Source organism: Coffea arabica, chromosome 6e (assembly GCF_036785885.1).
Source record: "Coffea arabica cultivar ET-39 chromosome 6e, Coffea Arabica ET-39 HiFi, whole genome shotgun sequence".
NCBI lineage: Eukaryota > Viridiplantae > Streptophyta > Magnoliopsida > Gentianales > Rubiaceae > Coffea > Coffea arabica.
The window spans coordinates 1,902,537-1,923,337 of NC_092321.1; the positions used below are offsets into that span (position 1 = coordinate 1,902,537).

At 38.8% G+C, this 20,801-nt stretch overlaps 3 protein-coding genes across 5 annotated transcripts; all 3 read left to right on the forward strand.

The window, feature by feature from the left end:
• The first annotated feature begins 403 nt into the window (after positions 1-403).
• LOC113695538 (uncharacterized) lies at positions 404-1,603 on the forward strand. Its single transcript, XM_027214664.2, has 3 exons — positions 404-654; positions 765-917; positions 1,057-1,603. Exons 1-3 carry the CDS (start codon positions 404-406, stop codon positions 1,601-1,603), a joined length of 951 nt encoding a protein of 316 aa, XP_027070465.2.
• A 902-nt stretch (positions 1,604-2,505) lies between these two features.
• On the forward strand, positions 2,506-8,119 carry LOC113696026 (ATP-dependent zinc metalloprotease FTSH 8, mitochondrial-like). 3 transcript variants are annotated; one of them, XM_027215313.2, is made up of 8 exons: positions 2,506-2,926; positions 3,043-3,292; positions 3,433-3,507; positions 3,739-3,872; positions 4,523-4,996; positions 5,100-5,867; positions 6,366-6,593; positions 7,494-8,119. In XM_027215313.2, the coding sequence occupies exons 1-8, from the start codon at positions 2,867-2,869 to the stop codon at positions 7,974-7,976; spliced, it is 2,472 nt and encodes an 823-aa protein (XP_027071114.2). In that variant the 5' UTR covers positions 2,506-2,866; the 3' UTR covers positions 7,977-8,119. The 3 variants fall into 3 exon arrangements, with proteins under 3 accessions (XP_027071114.2, XP_071910392.1, XP_027071115.2); XM_072054291.1 differs by having other exon boundaries at positions 2,701-2,901; XM_027215314.2 differs by having other exon boundaries at positions 2,822-2,949.
• Positions 8,120-17,096: 8,977 nt separating this feature from the next.
• On the forward strand, positions 17,097-20,204 carry LOC113697315 (suppressor of disruption of TFIIS). The gene is made up of 9 exons (XM_027216894.2): positions 17,097-17,229; positions 18,221-18,296; positions 18,440-18,505; positions 18,624-18,721; positions 18,823-18,860; positions 18,959-19,046; positions 19,153-19,482; positions 19,588-19,653; positions 19,809-20,204. Exons 2-9 carry the CDS (start codon positions 18,236-18,238, stop codon positions 19,956-19,958), a joined length of 897 nt encoding a protein of 298 aa, XP_027072695.1. The 5' UTR covers positions 17,097-17,229; positions 18,221-18,235; the 3' UTR covers positions 19,959-20,204.
• The last annotated feature ends 597 nt before the right edge of the window (positions 20,205-20,801 follow it).

Sequence of the window (20,801 nt, forward strand, 5' to 3'; positions counted from 1 at the left end):
TAAGACTTCATTTCTTGGCAACCATGGCATTTTTCCTAAAGTCAAACTTGTACAAGAGTACGTAGTAGATATAGACTCTCAGCTCACGAGGGGAAAAGAATAAAAAATGGAAGAAGAAAAGAACGTAAAAGTATATGCATTATTATATCACGAAATGTATACGATAACTCTAGCAAGTGTAGCAACCACCAAACGTAGGTGTTAACCTTTTAAGTATAACCAAGAGATGCAAAAGACACGAAACATCAAAACTTCCCCCCTCATCTGCTCCACTCTCTCCGACCTTTTAAACATTTCGATAAGCCTTATTCTTACCCACTTCATCTCATTTCTTAACACCTAAAAAGTAAGCTTCCTCTTATAATAATGCAGATCTAAGTTTATTAAGGGATATTCCATCCAAATGGCGGATCTTCAGCCTACTCCTTGGTCTGCAGATGAACTAGTAGGAGAGCTACTTGACAATGAATCGCCATTCTTCATAATTCCTGATCAAGTGGCCGAGGCATCAAACTTGGACGTTGCATCGAATCATTCACCTGTGTATAACAGGCTAATGTCCGCTGTTTACTCGGGGCCAACCATGCAAGATATAGAAAGTGCTTTGTCTGTGACCAAGTATAGAAATCAAACCGAGCATGTCTCACAAGCCAGGTTCGATCGTGTCATCTGCTTAAATTTATGTATTGATCGATAATAGCCAGCGTTGTACATGAAGCCTTGATTTTATTTGTCTCTAAAGCTGTCCGGCCACATCAATGCAGAGTTTCCATGGTGGAGAGAGACTTGAGTAGGACTCATGAGAACAATTACAGGTACACGCTGAGAATTAAGAGTTGCGACAATGCATTGGCTGATGATGGTTATAAATGGAGGAAGTATGGCCAGAAATCTATAAAGAATAGCCCAAACCCCCGGTATTGATCTTGGTTGTTGTGAACTAGTCAGTATAGTACTCGAAAGTGACTGAATTTTATTTATAGTTGCCGTATTTTTATTTTTACTTTCCGGAATAACGCAATAACTTGTGAATTTGCAACCGGTGTTATGACACAGGAGCTATTACAGGTGCACAAACCCAAGGTGTGGTGCAAAGAAACAGGTGGAGCGGTGCAGTGGTGACCCGGAAACTCTCATCATCACCTACGAAGGCCTTCACCTCCACTTTGCTTACCCATTTTTCCCACGCAACCTACCACAACAGCAGCATGTGAATTCCCCTGCTAAGAAGAAGCAAAGGAAGCCCACGAGTAGTAGCAATTCACAAGGCAGAAATGATCAGGAGGCGCAACGCAGCTTTACTACTAGTATAAACGATGCAGAAGAAAGCTCGGACAATGTTACCTACTCTAGCCCTGTAATACCACCACCACCGGCAACAGTCGGCGACGTCAATACAGGATGGGAGCATAAAGGAACAGAGGGCGACTACTCGCCACAAGGCTTGCTTGAAGATGTGGTGCCATTACCAATTCGTAATCCCTTGATTAATCCGACGTCCGTGAATTCTTCGTCCTCTTCCTCTTTTCCATCTACTCCAACTTCACCTTCTTCCATTTCGTGGCCTCCGGGCTATTCAACCTTAGGCTTCGTCGGATTTTAGGTTTGTACGTAGCTCTGGTATTTACTAGTACTAGCTAGGAGACCATAACTCATTGCGTATGATATATGAATAATCTAATTAATTTCAATACGAAATTTTCTTGGTTGAAAATTGAAATGTATATGTATATGTCCCCAAGTATTACAACGAAGTAATATCAACATTTATCTTGAATTCTGAGAGTTGTAAAACGTCCAGAACTCGACAAAGCAGAAAGTATCACTGTGCGTTGTCCTTCCTGAAAGGGAACTTTCATGATGGAGCAACTAGTATGAAAGTCGATCTTTGATGGTGGGCGCAAAATATACAAGGCTTCAATTTCTCTTGAACTCATGCATGAGCAGTGATACCAAAGAAAAATCGTTACGTTTTCTATGAATATATTTTTTAATCACTTTTTTATCTCACGTATATCAAATCGTTATAATAATTTTTCTATAAAAACATTCAAAAAAATGCAATTCAAAAAAAAAATATTCCTTTTTTTTTTAAAAAAAAATCTTTTGAAATCACCAGGAGCCTGTCCTAAACCTAGCAGTTGGGGAAGAGGGAGGGTTAAAAAAAAATATATATATATATATATATATACCCAAAATATATATATATATATATACCCAAAATATATATATATATATATATATATATATATTTGGTTCTGGGGAGACCCTGAAAAAAAAAATATTTAGTTGGGTGTTGATGACAAATTAGGATATCTTACATTGAAACCAGTGCCGTCGTACACAAGGCGGTTAGCCCAAATAGCCACGAGCCCAGCCCCATTCTCACTCGTTGTTAAAAAAGACACTTAATTGGGCCACCACACTAGTCAGTCCAATTTCTTTGGCGATGGGTCCCAGTATCTAACCAAGCTTGCAGTTTCGGACACGGACTTGTTCGATTGCAGATAGTGTGGGGGAAACTCCCCCGGCATTCCCCCCCAACTAGAGCCAGAGGCCGACGGACGAGGGTAAATGCGTCATAGAACTTAATCCCATGGCGGCATGTTTATGTATATCCGGTTAATTCCCTTCGTCGTTCAAAAATCATGCAAGCTTCTACGATGTCGTGAGTGATTAATCCAGTTTCGGTTAACTCTGATTATCATCACCTTCTTTTACGCTCCCCTGAAACGCAGCGAATGAGACCACTTAAAAGCCCTAATTTAAACGCTGAAACGCAACGACGACGTAAGAAAAAAATCGTCCCACTCCTGGGCTTAATTTACTGTAGTTGGACGCCAATACATGTACAATCATCGGAAAAATGATTTTTTCACGAATCGGTCGTTCTCTTCTCAGGTCTTCTCGATCCGCATACAGTAATGTAATCTCATTAAAATGACTACTGTAATTTTCCTTCCTTTTTATTTACAAAATTAGGATTTCGTGATTATCATATTGTATAATTGTTTTGCCCCTCTGGATTATTTTGTTTTGCAGAAGTTAATTTCTGGTTTTGGTGTTCGTGGGGTGAGGTCGCCCTCGGTTACTTCGACTGATCTGAATGCGTGCATTCCACGCGTTGATGCTCCTACCCTAGGGCTTGTGAGAAGCTATTTGACATCGATCAGAGCTGGAGCTGGAGGTGGAACTAAGATCGCTGGAACCACGTTTCTATCGGAATTTAACTCGGTTTTTGCCAACCCCAGGCTTCGGAGGCTCTTTTGCAGTGAAGCGCCCAAAAAAAGAAGTCAGTCACGCATACCTAATCAGCCCTTTTATTGCATTGTGATTTTCTTCTTCTTCCTTTTTCTGTTGAGTTTGATGGTTTTGACTGGTAGTTTTCTATTGCTTTTGCTTATTTCTTGCAAATATGGTTTGCTTTTGCAGACTATGAGAACTATTATCCAAAGGACAAGAAAGAAATTCCAAAAGGGGACAATAAGAAATCATCAGAAGCTAAAGGTACTTAACTTTCCAATATCTCTGCAGTGCGGTCGCTACTGAGGTGGCTGTGAGCATTACTGTGCTTGTATCCTGGTCTTTTTATTACTGTTGATATTTCATCTCCTTCAATGGTATTTCCTGTATTCTTTGTGTGATTTCATATGTATTGTGCTATCTTTTCTATCAATTTTCCTACTTCCTTGTTCTTAATAGTCTTATAAGTCATCCATCATTTCATGTTCTTGCTAGATGAATCAAGTGCCGGTGATCAAGCGAATGGCCAGGATAGTTCTTCAAAGCAATTTCAGAATTTAATTATGCCATTATTGTTTATTGGGTATGTGCTTTCATCCATACTGCTGAGTCCTCGTGAGCAGAATCAGGTCAGCTCGCTGTTCCTTTGTTCCAGTTTCTGAGCCTATTGGTAATGTTAGTATGGATATCTCTGTAACGCACCAATTGACAGTATAGAGATACCTCAATTTCTTTAGTTGCTATTCTTCACGCCTGAAATAATGTAGTAAAACTCTTTAAAGAGGAACCATAACTAAAATGTCCACTGAGAGCATTTGTAAATAATTTGTGAACAACGATTAGTACTGACGCCATTCATACTTGGGGTTTAGATTCTTTATTTGGTAACTAGTTGAGTGTTTTAAGTATCAAGTGCCAACTGGAAAATTTCTGGAGAAATGGGCATAACGTGAACTGTTTCAATTGAAATAGTGATTAATGGATTCTCTCAGCTGCTGCTCTTTTTCTTATTGAGAAAGATCTTTTCTTTTTATTGTTTTTTCGCTTTATTTATTTGTGGAGAGAAAGTGGTCGGGAGTGGAAAATTTGTCTCCTGCTCTCCAAAAAATTGACAATTGGACACCATTTGGAATTTGCTGCCAGCAATTTGAATTACTAGGTTTATCACTGAACCTAGTTTGTTACTAAGATATCTGTGACACCTAACAAAGACACTTAATGTGGTGCTCCAACTCTTAACTTCTCTCTCATCCTTTAACTATTTTAACCTGATTTTCAGATTAGTTTCCAAGAGTTCAAGACCAAGCTACTTGAACCAGGTCTTGTTGATCGAATTGTTGTCTCCAACAAATCAGTTGCAAAAGTTTATGTGAAGGATTCATCTCCTGGTGCTAATGATGCTGTCCAAGGTCCTGTTCATAGTCCCAGTTCCAGAAGAAATGTGAGCAAGTACAAGTATTATTTCACCATTGGAAGTGTTGACTCCTTTGAGGAGAAACTGGAGGAAGCCCAGGAGGCACTAGGGATAGATCCTCACAATTATATCCCTGTGACCTACGCAGACGAGATGAATTGGCTTCAAGAGCTTTCGAAGTTTGGACCAACATTGTTGATTTTAGCTGCACTTGTCTACATGGGACGGAAAGTGCAGGGTGGTTTGGGTGTTGGAGGTCCTGGTGGGAAAGGGGCGCGTGGGATCTTTAACATTGGAAAGGCCCATGTTACAAAATTGGATAAGAACTCCAAAAATAAGGTGAGTTTGTTTACTTGGTTCCATCAAGTGGAGTAATTTACTATTCATTTTCACCATCAGTTTCATTGTCAGAAGGTGGCTTGTTTTTAATCTGGCTGTACAGGTTTACTTTAAAGATGTGGCTGGTTGTGATGAGGCAAAGCAAGAAATCATGGAGTTTGTCCACTTCCTCAAGAATCCCAAAAAGTACGAGGAGTTAGGTGCTAAAATTCCTAAAGGTGCTCTACTTGTTGGTCCTCCTGGAACTGGGAAAACACTTCTTGCTAAAGCAACTGCTGGAGAATCTGAAGTGCCATTCCTATCCATTTCTGGGTCAGATTTTATGGAAATGTTTGTTGGAGTAGGGCCAGCAAGGGTCAGGAGCTTATTTCAAGAGGCTAGACAGTGTGCACCCAGTATAATCTTTATTGATGAGATAGATGCAATTGGTCGAGCAAGGGGTCGTGGGGGTTTCTCTGGGGGCCATGATGAGCGTGAAAGTACGCTTAATCAGTTGCTTGTAGAATTGGATGGATTTGGAACCACTTCTGGTGTAGTGGTACTTGCGGGCACGAACAGGCCTGATATCTTAGACAAAGCTCTGTTAAGGCCTGGTAGATTTGATCGTCAAATTTCTATAGATAAGCCCGATATTAAGGGGCGGGACCAGATATTTAGGATCTACTTGAACAAGTTGAAACTTGATCAAGATGCCTCATACTACTCTCAAAGGCTTGCTGCTCTGACTCCTGGATTTGCTGGAGCTGACATTGCGAATGTCTGCAATGAAGCTGCTCTGATTGCCGCTAGGAATGACAGTACAGTGATCACGATGCAACATTTCGAGGCAGCAATAGATAGGGTCATTGGGGGTCTGGAGAAGAAGAACAAGGTATTTCAAATATCACTTATCTTCTATTTCTTCCATCATTTGATTCTTTTATATGTTTTCTGGTTTAAAATAACAAGCAGTTTCGGCAAGAGAAATTCTGCACCTTGAATATTCTGATTAATTTCATGAAAATTTATTCATGGAAACTTAGAGCCCAACTTAATAATCCTTTCTATATACTCTACATCTCTTTTGCGTTGGGTGCCTCTTGGTTCTCTTTAATTCTGAAGCATAGGTACTGGATTTCACTCCTGAGATTATGTACCTTTGCTTGAAGCAAATTGATTACCCTTTTTTCCCCACAAAAAGACTACATTAAGCTTGTGTAAAGAAATATATGAAGAATTAAAAAAAATTGCGGATGCAAGGAGTGAGAGGAGTAAAGGGATCCACAGAAGTTAAATTGTCTAAACTACACTTTCATCTAGTATCACGTGTCTATATAAGTTATGGATAGTAAGACTGGGGGAATATTTAGTGTTTACTGGTCTTCTTCAGGTTATCAGCAAGTTAGAACGACAAACTGTGGCTTACCATGAATCTGGTCATGCTGTTGCTGGTTGGTTTCTGGAACATGCAGAACCGTTGCTTAAAGTAACAATTGTTCCTCGTGGTACTGCTGCTCTTGGTTTTGCTCAGTACGTTCCAAGTGAGAACCTTTTGATGACCAAAGAGCAGCTATTTGATATGACTTGCATGACACTTGGTGGTCGAGCAGCAGAACAGGTGAATTTACCTCTGTTTTTTCAATATAAATTGGATTTTCAGAATTGTTTTGCAGTGTTATCAGGTTTATGGAAACTAGAATATGTTTGTTCCAATATTGAAGTTTTTGCAATTATATCAAGGGTTTGGGGAGTAATAAAATCTTAAAAGTACCTGGTCTTGAATATACTGTGATCACTTTTCCACTTTATGAAACCTAAGTAGCATTTGGATGATTCTTTGTCATTTTTAGTCTAGAATTTTGACTTTAGCTAGAAATTAAAAATTTTTCAAGTACAATGATATGTTAATTGGATATGTTTGATGGTTTCTGTCACGACCTGGGTCCAAGGGCTGGCCCAAGTAACTTTTGGGCCAAAATCCACTATCCCAAAATGGTTAACCCAAGTTACAAAGCAGCCCATGAGCCCAAGTTCTTAAACCATTCCTTTCCTTTGCATTCTTCCGATGTGGGATACTACAGTTTGTGCTTCTGATTATCTTTTGCCTGGATTTTTTGGAGCTTTTAAAGTGATAGATGGCACCATGATTTACCATATTGCTTCCTGATGCTTGGAGAACTGTGGTACACTAATTACACTACTTAGAAATCATTTTGATGAATAGGTTGTAGCATTAATTCTTTTTCTTTTTAAATTATTTGGGCAAATGTCACGAAAGCAATACGAGATTATAGAATTACTCAGGAAGCATGTTCTTGTGAAGCAGGAGGTTGTCCATCAGATATAAACCTAAGCTTATTCATCATGGCTCATTTAATATGCCTTTCTCATCATTAATTTCATTTTTGTACAGTCATATCGAGCATGACTGGTTTTTCTAGCACATTCTTCTCCTGTCAATCTGACCATATTATATCAACTTCCTTCAACTGACTATCATTTTTTTTTTTGGGGGTAGGTCCTGCTGGGGAAGATTTCAACTGGAGCACAAAATGATTTGGAGAAAGTTACCAAAATGACTTATGCCCAAGTGGCAGTGTATGGTTTCAGTGACAAGGTTGGTCTCCTTTCCTTTCCTCAAAGGGATGATACCTTTGAAATGAGCAAGCCCTACAGCAGCAAGACGGCAGCTATTATTGACAATGAAGTTAGAGAGTGGGTAAGCAAGGCATATGAGCGCACTATACAGCTGATAGAGGAGCACAAGGATCATGTTGCTCAGATTGCTGAATTATTACTCGAAAAGGAGGTTTTACATCAAGGGGATTTGGTCCGCGTGCTGGGTGAACGTCCATTCAAGAGCAGTGAGCCCACAAACTATGATAGGTTCAAGCAAGGGTTTATAGAAGATGATAAAGAAGTAGTAAAAGACTCTCCAGAAGGTAAGTCTGTACAGGATGATAGCTCGCCACCTTTGGACCCAGATGTTGTTCCAGCGTAGTTAGGGGTGAGAGACAGTGGCTTGAAAATGAGAGCAGGTTGAACACTTTATATGCCTGATCTGTTCGCAGCCGCCTGCACCCTTTATTTGCAGCACGGTGAATTTGTAAATTCAAGGACTTATACAATTAAAAGTTTAGGGGATTTTCTGTCTTCAACTAACAGCGTCCTTTATGTTATCCTGTTGTCAACATTGATAGGTAGTGGATGTAGTTTTGAGATTAACTAAGACGAGGTCTCGTGGTTAAACTGGAGAAAATCTAACTTTTCCAAAATTGATACGAATGGGTGGATCATCAGGTAAATCGACTTTCAGCATGTCAAACACTGCTTTTGCAGTTTAGCACACATCTTGTTTTTACAATTAAATGCGTGTATAAATTTTTGTTTTAAAAAATGGTTCCACTGACTAACGTTCTGTTTAGTCTAGGTTTTTCCATTTGGTATGGTGATGTAAGACAAATATTAATGGTGGACCGCATGTTTTTTTCTTCTTTGTCCTCTTAGTCTAGGTTTTTTCTTTCATTTCCTGTTTTCTTGTGTTGTCTATTGACAACATGCTAGAAATAACGTTGGTGGTAAAAAGAATTTGTTTCTTCATATTTAAATCTGCTGTGCATTTGAAGTTTTTCAGCTTTTTCACAGCCTTATCGTTTGCAATTGGTTTGCTTTTTCTTGTTTTGTGGAGAAAAGCTGTGAATTGAAATTTGATAATGTCAACCTCATGCTAAGCTTCAAGCTTGAAGAAACTGATTCTGAATTTAAGTGGTGTGAATTTCAGAGTGTGTGTGAGGTACACATCCAAGTATCTTGGTGTACATTTTCTGAATTCTGTTCTCATAGAAGGCTGCTGATCGAGTAGGTGATACTGGTGATTGAGTTTGCATATTAGTTTGTCAATGATTGACCATTCTCACGTAACCTGTCTTTGAGCACCAAAGTGTGCAGAAACCACATTGGGGTGTGTGTGTTTTTGAGGCATTTTATTTTTTGGGAGTGCCAATATGACTACAGTTCTTATCCCCTTGGGGGGTGTGCGTGTTTTTTTTTTTTTTTTCAAATTAAATGAGGATGATCCTTGTCATTTTGGAGTGCTAATATCATTACCTTATAGTAGTTCTTATCCTCTCTATGTGTGTGTGAAATTGTTTTTTTTTTGGTTATTTAAATGAAGATGAGTGAGGCTTGTCTCTGTATTTTCGGACAGCTAACTAAGTAGTGATTGGTGTAAATATTGCCACGTAAGAATATGAGGATTGGAGTAGAGCGGACGTGGGTCCTTCCTGATGTGGCAATGTCTTCGCCCAGTTATCATATGTTGCATATTTGTGGCGATAAAGATTAGTATTTTATACTTGGGCTTGAGACTCAGACCATTCCACAACAATGAAAAGTAGCAGTATTATGGACAGAAACTACAGATTGTTAGATCTCCTATGTTATGTTGTCCTACCATTAAGTTGCTTCGGCTGTTATGTTGTCCTACCATTAAGTTTTGTCCATTTAACTTTGTTATGTTTGGAACCTAGATCGAGGATTCTCACACTTAATGATGGATGGATGGATTATTCAATCACTAACAATTCTCGCAGCTGGATGGCTGGCCGAGATGGCTGCTAGAATTGTTTGGATTTGATCGCAACTATTTCTAAAAATTGGCAACCTATATATATGACTAAATGATATATATATATATTATTTAGTGGCCTTGTGTCTGTATTCTGAAAGGCACAGGACAAGGGGACTACAAATGTATGGCCCTTCTAAAACTGCGGTGCGTTTGGTTCTAATTGATTGCGTCAATTGACGGGGACTCGTTGGATCATTGGAAACGCATCTAATTATCTGCTCCTACAGCTCTGCTGGTGGTGGTATTTGAAATAGGATTGCGGTGCTGATCAATGACCAACTCCTAACCAAATCCAGCCATTGCTTGTTTTGGATGCCGTGACAAGTTAACCGACCTTTGCATGAGCATGAAACATTAAATCACTAAACAGCACCCCCCAAATGGCTTCCGAGTAGGAAAGCAAATTAGGTATAAAAAGTAGACCTACTTTACGGTACTTTCCAGCTCTCCGCCAGTAATTGGATGCCAATCATTTTTTGGCGTTTGCTTTTCCATCAATCAGCGCCAAAGAGCTTCACAGTTGCTAAATATTTGCTTTTCGTGTGGTGGAGAGAGGCTTATGGGTCTAGGTTGGATTCATTACGGGTCTCAATAAGTACATCCATACTAGACCCTTCTTCTCCGTAGGTTTGGATAATCAACGAGTATTTTTTTTAATATTGTGAAGTAAAAATATTTTTAAAAAATATAGAATTCAAAAGTAATATAAATGCGATCTAATTTTTGTTTTCAAATAATAAAATTAATATTTTTAAAATTTATCCTTTAATTTAACAATCATAAAGTCTTACTATATTCGATTCAATACTTATAGAATAATATATATATATATTTATGCGCGCGCGCGTGTGCGTGTGCATGTGTGTGGCGGGGAGGTGGGAGGGAAGGGATGTGGGGGAAAGGGATGAATTAAGTAATATAGAAAAAGAAGTGTAAGTAAGAAATTTTGAACTTAAAATCTGTCACTTTAAATCTTAGTTAAATTTGGATAAGACTGGACCAGTTTACTTGGCTACACTCGACTTTGTAGACCACGGCACGCTCATTTGTAAGCTGAGGCAATGGTTCGCGAGTTGAGGTATTTCTTGTCCCTATATTTATTATGCTAAAATTTGTTGGTTTTCTCAGATTTGCATTTTTCATTATATTATTATTTTTTCAGATAAGCTCAGATTTTCATTTTCAACGGATGTCGGACCTCCAAACCTAGAACTTCCACAAAGACAAGTGGCCTCCACATTGGGCACAGATCCATCCAATAGCATTTTGTCTTTTTCTTTGTTTTTTTTTTTTTAAGGCATTAAGGCAATTTCGTGCACGAATCAATTTCGACTCACAAAAAGCCGTAAGAAAGAAAAGGGGAATGTAGGAGAGGAGTGGAGGTTTGAAGGTTGAACCCACAACCAGCCTTATCTAGTGCCCTCCAGTTCCAGTGGCCTACAGCACCTTGGCTGATGATTATGGAACAATAATGATACTCCTCAGTCCACGCGGAGTAAGGGTTGTTGGGCAAACTCCTTATTTGTGCACGTTAAAAGTGCATACCTTAATTGACTTTCTTTTGCTTCCAATTCTTGTAACTTTTCAATAGTTTCTAAACCAAATTTAGATGTTGTTACTTCCCACTTTCCAAAGAGAAAAACCATGTCGACATAATGTGCATTCGAGAGAAAATTATTGCTTTCCCGCTAATAGCTATAGAAGAGTGGACGTAATTTATGATGACTCTGTTTACCCAACGTGAATCAAAATGACAAAATCATGTTTGAAATTGGCTCTGACAACGAGAAACACATTATTTTAGGATATAGTAAGAACTTAAAAGATTCATTCAAACATCAGCTTCTAGACACCCCTAATTGTTTTAATTGGATTTTTTCTACGGAGTCTCTGCTCACATCGAGTCCTCCTCTTCCGTTCCTTTAGATCAGATTAGATTAGATTATAAGAATCCTATCGTTGCGACAATAAAAATAAAAATAAAAAATCCCCAGTGTAGTGTAGATGAGCTTGTGCGAATCATCAAATATCATCCAATGAAGATAAGCAACAGACATTAATTAAGAAGCTAATCCCATGAATTTCTTGATTGGATTGAACTTGATATCAATTTGGATTAAGAGTTCTGCGGTACAAACAGATTACGCTTCATCCACCATTATAGCCTATTGATTTTTTTTTTTCGGAGACGATAAACCTAATCTATCCTACACTAAGGGGAAGGGGGCGGACCTAAGGAAGCCCAGGGATAATTCGGAGGGAACTGAACCACCACCGGACCAGACGAGTGCACAGCACACCCACTTGAATTTTTTTTTGAAACAAGCCACTTAAATGTGGCATTTTTTGGTGGGAGGCAAGGGAAGGTTTGATCCCTTGCCTCCCACCCCACCAACTAGGTGGTGGCCACCGAGCCTATCGATTGTTAAGGGAGAAGTTAAATTCAGATCATTCCGTCTTCAAATTAGCGCCTTGTACAAGTGTCAAATCGTACAGGTCATCAATGCGTCAAATCAAATGTGCGGGTTTAGTTCCCCCCTATTTATCTATGTGTAAGAAAAGAAAAGGATAAACGCGAATCCATCACGGAGCCCGCATGGTACCTTTGTTTAGCGCTTGATTAGCAGTTGATAATTGTTGGGAAGAACAAGGCATTTAGCATACGTTAGGTTTTGGAAGACCAATACAATGGGGACATCATTATTTTATCAGATGTCAAGTGCATTATTGGTCAAATGCTTCCAAAATTGCAACTCTTAAGTAGAAGAACGGATTCCAAGAACCCCCAAAATCTACAACTACGTAGCTTGACCATACATGTTAAATGTATATTCATCTCACGTCTTAGTTGTCAAAACAAAAGAAATACAGAGTATGTGTCAGCATTGTTGGCCTCGTTCGTTGATACAAAAGAAGAAGATTGAACTGACTTTTGGTATTGCTATAAGGCATTAATTTACTCGATTTTGTCTGAACATCCCAAGACTCCAATAATGACGGGTGGAGTCTATGCGCTTTCGGTTTGGTTTCAAGCAATAGGTAAAATAGGCGGCTTGCAAAATACTACTAGTTGTATATATGGCCAGCCAGACACAGGACTATTATATATATATATATATATACTAGTTGTATGTATTGTTGGGCGTATGAGATGCGTTGGAGCTCCATTGCCGTAGCTTTCATGGTGAGCCAGCCTCACTTTCATGGTGAGCCAGCCTCACCAGCTGGAACACACAGAAATGAAATATCTAAAAGCGCCATATGATTGACAACCCGTTGCATTTTGATACTTATAATCAATAATTGGAGATTGATGACCACACCGTTCATCTACGACGTGTTGCGATCGGGGCCAGCCAGGTGGCGCGTTGGAATAGTTGGAAGAGGAAGGAGATTATCAATTGAAAGGGTTAGGAGTGGCCCTTTCGAGTTCCAAACCATAAAACCAGCTACGCTGCCACTATTGTCAAATGCGTAATCATCTCTAGAAATTAAAAATAAGTAGCCCTCCTACTCAACGTTTTAAAGTGGGAGAGAACGAAGATCGAAGAAGGGTCTTTGGTCTATCCTTTTCAGCAAACACCTGGGTAGATTCATTCAACCAGCCAGCGTATGTATGTAGAACATGTGGACCAAATTTTATCATTCCATCTCACCGGTCCAAGAATTGAAGCTCTTTGTGAAGCGTAAGCGTTTTCCCTTTCGTAGAGGAGAAAGAGAAATTAAAGAGACGGTCAGGCTTCTTCCCCATTTCACTGGATTATTAAATTAGCAGATTGTCAAATTTCTGCTTTTAAGCAAAATTTTCAAGTAGAATACGCATCAAGCGCAATAATTGTAGACATAGGGATATGATTGATCGGCATCATCTTACTTTTACTTTTTATTGTATCTAATCCTCCATATATATATATATATAGACACACATGTTAGACGTCTGCTTTTTTTCTTAAAGAAATAATAATAATATCATGTTGGATCTTCCGCAGCATATCAATTATCTATTAGATATATCTAATAGCTCATCCCACACCTGTATTTAAACGACTGCAGGATAGACGTTGAGGTTTATGTTCACACACCAAAAAAAAAAAGAAAAGACTTTAATACGGGGTTATGTATGTGATAGAATTATATATATATATATATATATATATATATATATATATATATATATATATATATATATGACATTACGAGGGTGTTTGGTAAATGGGTTTCAACTTGTACTATGAGTTTCAAATTCAATTTCACCCATATATGATAATAATTTGTTTGCGGCTAATGGGAATAAATCAATGGGAATGATAGGCCTCCTTCATGAGTTTTCTGATTAACCTCCTCTCACTAGGGAATCATCTAATCTTATTATCCTTAAATGTAAAAATACCTGTATTGTTCTCCTTAAATGTAAAGATAAGAAAGCCAAATGCCACCTTTTGTGGCGGTTTCAACATATAGAAATAAAAAAAAAAAAGGGGAAAAAATGCCCATTATCATTGACCACTCGATGATGATACCGGTAATGATAGTAGTGATTGTGGAATTTGAACCAAACGGCTCCTAATTGTAACCTTATCTTGAATAGGATGGTACTGATAATAATCGGTCACATAAATCTTGATCATGAAATAGGAGTACGTGTGAACCTTGAGGTCACAAGTTCGAGTCTCCGCTCCGCTGGATTCCTCCGCGCACTTAACGCGTTCGGGCCGGGTTGGGGCGCCGGACTCGGGCCGCAGGGGATTAGTCGGGCCCTGTAAGGATTGACCCGGACACCCCTGTGTCGACAAAAAAAAAAAAAAAATGAAATAGGAGTACGTACTAGTTTTGGTAAGATATTTTGGGTAAAGAGGTAGGTGCGCTTGGGAGATTGAAGGAGACGAGAGGGTACATAAAACAACTGGATGAAGCTGCAAGCAGGCTGGCAACAGGCAGCAGATGGATAAATAGTGGGAGATGATTTGGTGGAGTGGCTTTAGGTTTTAACTTCTTCCCCAGACGCCCAGCATATGGAGGCCAATCATAACCATGCATTATTGAGAAGAAGAATGCGCCCAGTTTTTTGGTGGAAAGCGGAAGGGTACGCTTAGAATAGATAGGTCACACAAAAGTAATGAGCAAAGGGAGAGTGATCGAGTATGTCAATGCCAATGAAATATCCCTTTGTTCTTCTCTCATCTCATTTTTCATTCTTGTGAATTGTGTGTGTGGTCGTATTAGTGTACTGCTACACACACACACACACACCTGGGGGCCATCTGTCCAAAATTGTTTGCTAGTGCATTGTTTTCTTCTCTTACTCTGAAAATTTTGCGGATTATGGAGGACCACAACATTAATAATGATTACGCGGTTTGTATATTCACGTTTTCCGCGTGGTGGTACAATACAAGATTATTGGTTAACCCAACCACAACCAAAAAAAAAAAAAAAATGCCCGGAATTTTCGCGATTTGGCAATGTGTAATTTTTAATAATGTATAATTTTTATTTATTAGATTATATGAAAAACAAACAAATGACACTTACATATATATATATATATATAAAGTTGATCGGTCAGCCATCAATTTGCCGTCGGCATTTGTGCTAATTAATTTGCCAAGAAAATGCCGATTGATATATGTCCACCCGAAAGAATATACCAGTGCATTAGGATTATATGGTTAGGACAAAATCGACCGCGTGAGAACGTTTGGCATGAACTTAAAGAGTGCCCCAGAGACGAAGGCATTTCTGCATGAAATTAAAGCTTGGCATCTCTACTATTAATTGAATGTCAATTGTCATGACTAACATAAGCCATTGTATGTAGGGTTCTTTTAAGTGAGATGAAAGTAACATTTTGTTTTGTCATTACTCGGTGTTAATTTAATTGGAAATGAAACCTAGCTTAGCTTGGTTTCGTGAAGTGGACTAGACTTTTTAAGAGTATCAGGGCTAAATGACATGGCTCCCCAAGGCCTTAGCAGTTCCAATCATTCCACCGAAAAGCTTATTAACCATTTTATTCAAATTAAGGAGACAAAACACAGGCAAGTCACTTTGCATGTTTTTTTTTTCTTTTCCTTCATCTGCAACAGAAATTAAGGCTTTCGTTCTTTTCTTTTCTTTTTTTTTTTGGGTATTGAAAAGGGAAGGTTTAAAACCAAAAAAATAAAATAAAATTCGAGCTTCTTGTCTGATAATGCATCCTATATAGCTTTGCTGGCTGTATTTTTTTGATGGATACATAATACAAGCCCCCGCCTCTATCTCTCTCTCTCTTTTTTTTCTCGAAACGATAAGTGATTTTATAAATTAACAAACGCTTTACAATGTCGAACAAGTGTTCGATAGAACTATACAATCAGTGTATTTCGACACTGAGGAAACCAAAGTTCCTCATCTTGAATGGTACCTAAAGCATATGAGCTAATCCTATTACTGATATGATTATGATGCTTGCTAACTAAACAAAAGGAGCACATATGAAACAACCACTTTAAATGATAAATGTCTTTCAACAGAGTAGCCGATCTCATATCCTGAGTTTTCCTCCGCGCCTGTCTCTGGAGTCCTGCCTGACTTATTTACACACCACAAAGGTTATCTGATCAGCTTGATAAGACTTTTAGGATGCACAAAACTGTATGGTACAAATGTTAAGAATATTCCATTAACATTTTGGTTTGGGGATTAGTTTGATTTGTGGTTGTTGCGGATGTATTGACCTGTGCGAGGGATATTCCCACTGGAAATCAGGAGCCACCATTATTAGTTAGTACGACCAAGGCACAATTTCAAACTGACTACATACATATATTGATATATATAGAAGTACTTTCGAATCCAGAATATCCACGGGTCCGTCGAAATATCAGCTTGGCGTACGAGGGCATAGAGATCGAACTGCACTATTTTGAGATCACATTAAACCCTCTAAAAACTAGCTAGGGCAAATTAACTTTTATATCTCCTCCTTTTACTGCAAAAAAGATAAACTCATTTAATTACTATCAAGAAATGGAAAAACCAGAACCCGGAAGAGATGGCCAGGTTAATAAGATCACAGGTTGCTGCTGCTGCTCCTTCTCCGTCTTCCACTGCTGCTGAGCTGGAACAACAACAACAACTAGTCAAGGAGGAGGAGGTGGGTATCCGGGAAGGTGGTGTTGTGGTCCCCTATCATTTTACTTTCAACCGATAATGAAATGTGTTTTCCGGTTTTACCCCTAAAAATATGATCACGTGAGAGAGACGTGCTATTTTTAGCCGAAGAAATAAGCAAAAAAGAGCATTAGGACCAAATTGAATCACAATTTAAATGTGAGGGATAATTTTGGCTGATTTTATATATTAGGGACTAAAAAAGTAGTTTTGGTAAATGTTAGGGACCAGTTTAATAAATTTCCCAAAAAAAAAAATTATACTCTGGGAATAGACCCAAAGGGCCAAAGTCACGAGGGATGTACTGGCTATATAAACCGGACGTATGCCTTCCATTGTTCCTCCCCTTCTTCTTCTTTCTCCTTTCCCCTCACTTGCGTCTTTCACTTTCTCTCTGTAAAGACGCACTTGCTCTCTCTCCCTCGCTCTGTCTATCTCTCCCTGCTATTTGGAGTTTTCCATTACAGTTCTGGTACTTTGCTATTTTCCCTCTTATTGGACTTTCACCATTAAAATCTCCTCCCTTTTACGTCTGCTCCTGCAACATTACCGCAATTAATTTAACTTTGTCTATCAAATGGCTACATATTATTTTATTAATGTGCATCTGTATTGTGTTCGTATTACAGATTGTGGGAAGGGGAAAAAGAACCAACAAAAAACTAAAATGATGGTTTTTTCTTTTCCCTTTTTTTTTTTTTTTTTTTTTTTGGTTTTGAAGCACCCTTCTTATTTGTTTTAAACCTTAACCACAAGGTTTTTCTGTGGGATTTTCCTTCTTCCATGGGGTTTTGATTTCATGATTGTCTGGAGGAAAGAAATTTCTTTTACTTAGTGACATTTCCAAATTGTTAGTTTATCCGCACGTCTAATTGTTAAAGAGTTCAAAAGATGCTGCAGGCCCTATTCTATTGTTATATGATGCATAGCGATAATGGCGTTATCACGTATTGCAATTATAAAAAGCTCTGGTTCCGTCGATTTTGCACATGACGGCTAAGCTTGGCAAGCTGTCGAGGTTTTTTTGATTGTTGACCACCATTTCTTGCTGGAAATGGTTGGTCGTGAGTTGTCCTGTAAAACTTGGCAAAAGCCCAGGAGAGGGTACCTTAGCTTTTAAAGCATATTCCGATTGTTTTCTCTTTTTTTTTCTTGTGGGCTTGGTTGAAAGAAAATTGTACACGGTAGTTTGGCGTTTATTTTACTCCTATCCCTACGTAACATGCTCTGACCCAAGACTTGTGCTAAACCAAAAGCTTAAAAATCAAAAAAGGTTTCTATACTTATACTTGCTTGTGTCCTTTTCCTGGGTTTTGCTTATTCCAGTTGAGATGGCACCACCAAAGAAGTAAATAATAATAACAAAGATCAATGTGAAAATTTTCATCAATCAAGTTTGGTATGCTTACCTTTTTCACCTGCTGCACAATGCTTGCGTGTTTAAGTTGTATACTCAAATGCAGTTGTTGGAGATCGAGATGGAATTCGAGGGGCGTTACGGACAGGTTCAGAGGCAAAAGTATGACTGCCTTTTATTTGGTAAGTTTTCACTTTAAATATATATATATATATATAAATGCTTAAACCAATACCACTTTTAAAAGAGTAGTTTAATACTATATGCATATGCATTTGCTTGAGAGGACGTGTGATGAGTTTTGGTTGCATCTCAAATATTTCAGACCTGGATGATACTCTTTATCCCTTAAGTTCGGGTCTGGCAGCTGGATGCCTCAAAAATATTCAAGGTCCGTATGCCTTTTTTTTTTTTTTTTTTTTCCTTCTTTTAAAGGTGCATCTTAGGATTATTGTGGTCCATTTGTGGACAACGCAACGTTAAATGTTTCTCTGGACGTGATTTTCCAGATTATATGGTTGAAAAGCTTGGGATACACAAGACCAAAATCCCTGATTTGTGTAACCTTCTCTACAAAAATTACGGGACCACCATGGCGGGCCTTAGGGTGAGACTAGCGACGTCTGCTCAACTCAGCGCCCCTTCTTTTTTTTTCCCTTCTAATTTTTAAATTTTGTTTCTTTTGGGGATGGCTTTTTTGTCTTGCAGGCAATCGGTTATGATTTTGACTATGATGATTATCATAGGTAAGCAACTTGTAGATGATTCTGCTGCTTATAACCGTACATTATTAACATTGTAAGTGATGAGATTACTGATTCAAGTTTTCACTGCTAATTTGCAGCTTTGTCCATGGGAGATTACCTTACGACAATTTAAAGCCCGATCCCGTTTTGAAGAGCCTTTTGTTAGGCTTGCCTTTCCGCAAACTGGTGAGTCTTATCTCCTTACCACCAACGCCCGGATAACCTTTTTCTGGAGATGTCCAAACAGAAAGGTCATTTTCTTATGGTTTTGCGTGAATTCTCTGCAAAACAGATCTTCACAAATGCTGATGAGGCCCACGCCACCAAAGTTCTAAGCAGATTGGGGTTGGAAGGTTGTTTCGAAGGCATTATATGCTTTGAGACCCTCAATCCCACTCATAAGACCACAGTTTCTGATGACGAGGATGATATTGAATTTGTGGGCTCAACAACACCTGGCTCAATCCCTGGCTCCCGTAGCTCCGACATATTTGATATAATCGCACATTTTGCTCAACCTAATCCTAGCGCAGCATTGCCGAAGACCCCAATAGTTTGTAAGCCATCAGAAGCTGCCATTGAACGGGCTCTCGAGTTGGCCAACATCAATCCACACAGAACGGTACGAGTAGTAGCACAACAGCCTGATTATCGCACTTTCCTTTCCTTTCTGGCATTCATGCTCTGAACCCATTTTCTGATCCTTCTTGACCGTTTGCAATTGCAGCTGTTCTTTGAGGATAGCGTAAGAAATATTGAAGCCGGGAAACGTGTAGGTCTGCATACTGTACTGGTAAGAGTCTTCGTGAAGCACCCACCGTTGATCAGTATGGTACATCATCAATATATACTTAAAAATCCAGAAGACCTCAGAAGGCCTCCTTAATCCTGTTCTTTGATACGCGTCCCAAACCGATTTACTCATTCTCACTGAAACTTCTTATGCAGGTGGGCACCTCTCAAAGAGTTAGGGGTGCAGATTATGTCTTAGAAAGCATCCATAACATTAGGGAAGCAATACCAGAACTCTGGGAAGCCGACAAGATGGCTGAAGTCAATTACTCTGGAGTTGCGGTAGAAACCTCTGTGACAGCATAGCTAGCTCAGACAAAAGCGTTGGCGGTTTGAAGGAGAAATCAATCGAGTTCATGGGATCTCTGTGTCATCCCAGCTGCTGTCCAATTGGTTAAAATAATCTAAATGGTTCATAATGATGTTCTTAGGTAGAATAGTAATATATTATTTAACGTTCTTTCGACGAGCGAGTGATCATAATAAACCTTGTAAATAACCAAACCAACCTCCTTGGTCTTAATCAATGCAATCGTCAGCTTCTCGTCTCCATTTTAGGCAGCCATGGTCATTATGTATTCTTAAAATAATAATGATAATAGTAATAAAAATTATATTGGGAAGCAAATTATTGTTGCTTCCGAATGATTAAATAAATAGGTTATTATGTAGATATGGAAGGGATACCCTTCTCTTAGCATGCATTACACAGATGATGATGATGATGATGACTTGGAATGATATCTAGGACACGGATCACTGGTGTCAAGATAAAGATGGAGAATTATACCTCCACTCCAATCTCATAATATAAGTTTTGAACATCACATATTCACATCACATCAAAATGACTTGTACCAGGAAATGATTCCATCCAGTAATGCTTCCATAATTCCGGGAGTAGGCAATGTTCGTGACAATTGCTTCAGTGAGAAGATAGACTTGGATCTTGAATCAATCCACACGCTGCACTCTTGCTTGTACATGTCACATCACCATGATTGGCACCCACAGCAGACTTGCCACAATGTTGGAAGAGGACAACGGAGTAGTACCGTGAACCAAACACAGTTGACAGGGCCCTGCCCCCTACCCTTCTCTCTATATAGTAGTATAGTACTAGTACGTACATTAGATTTCATTTTCTTG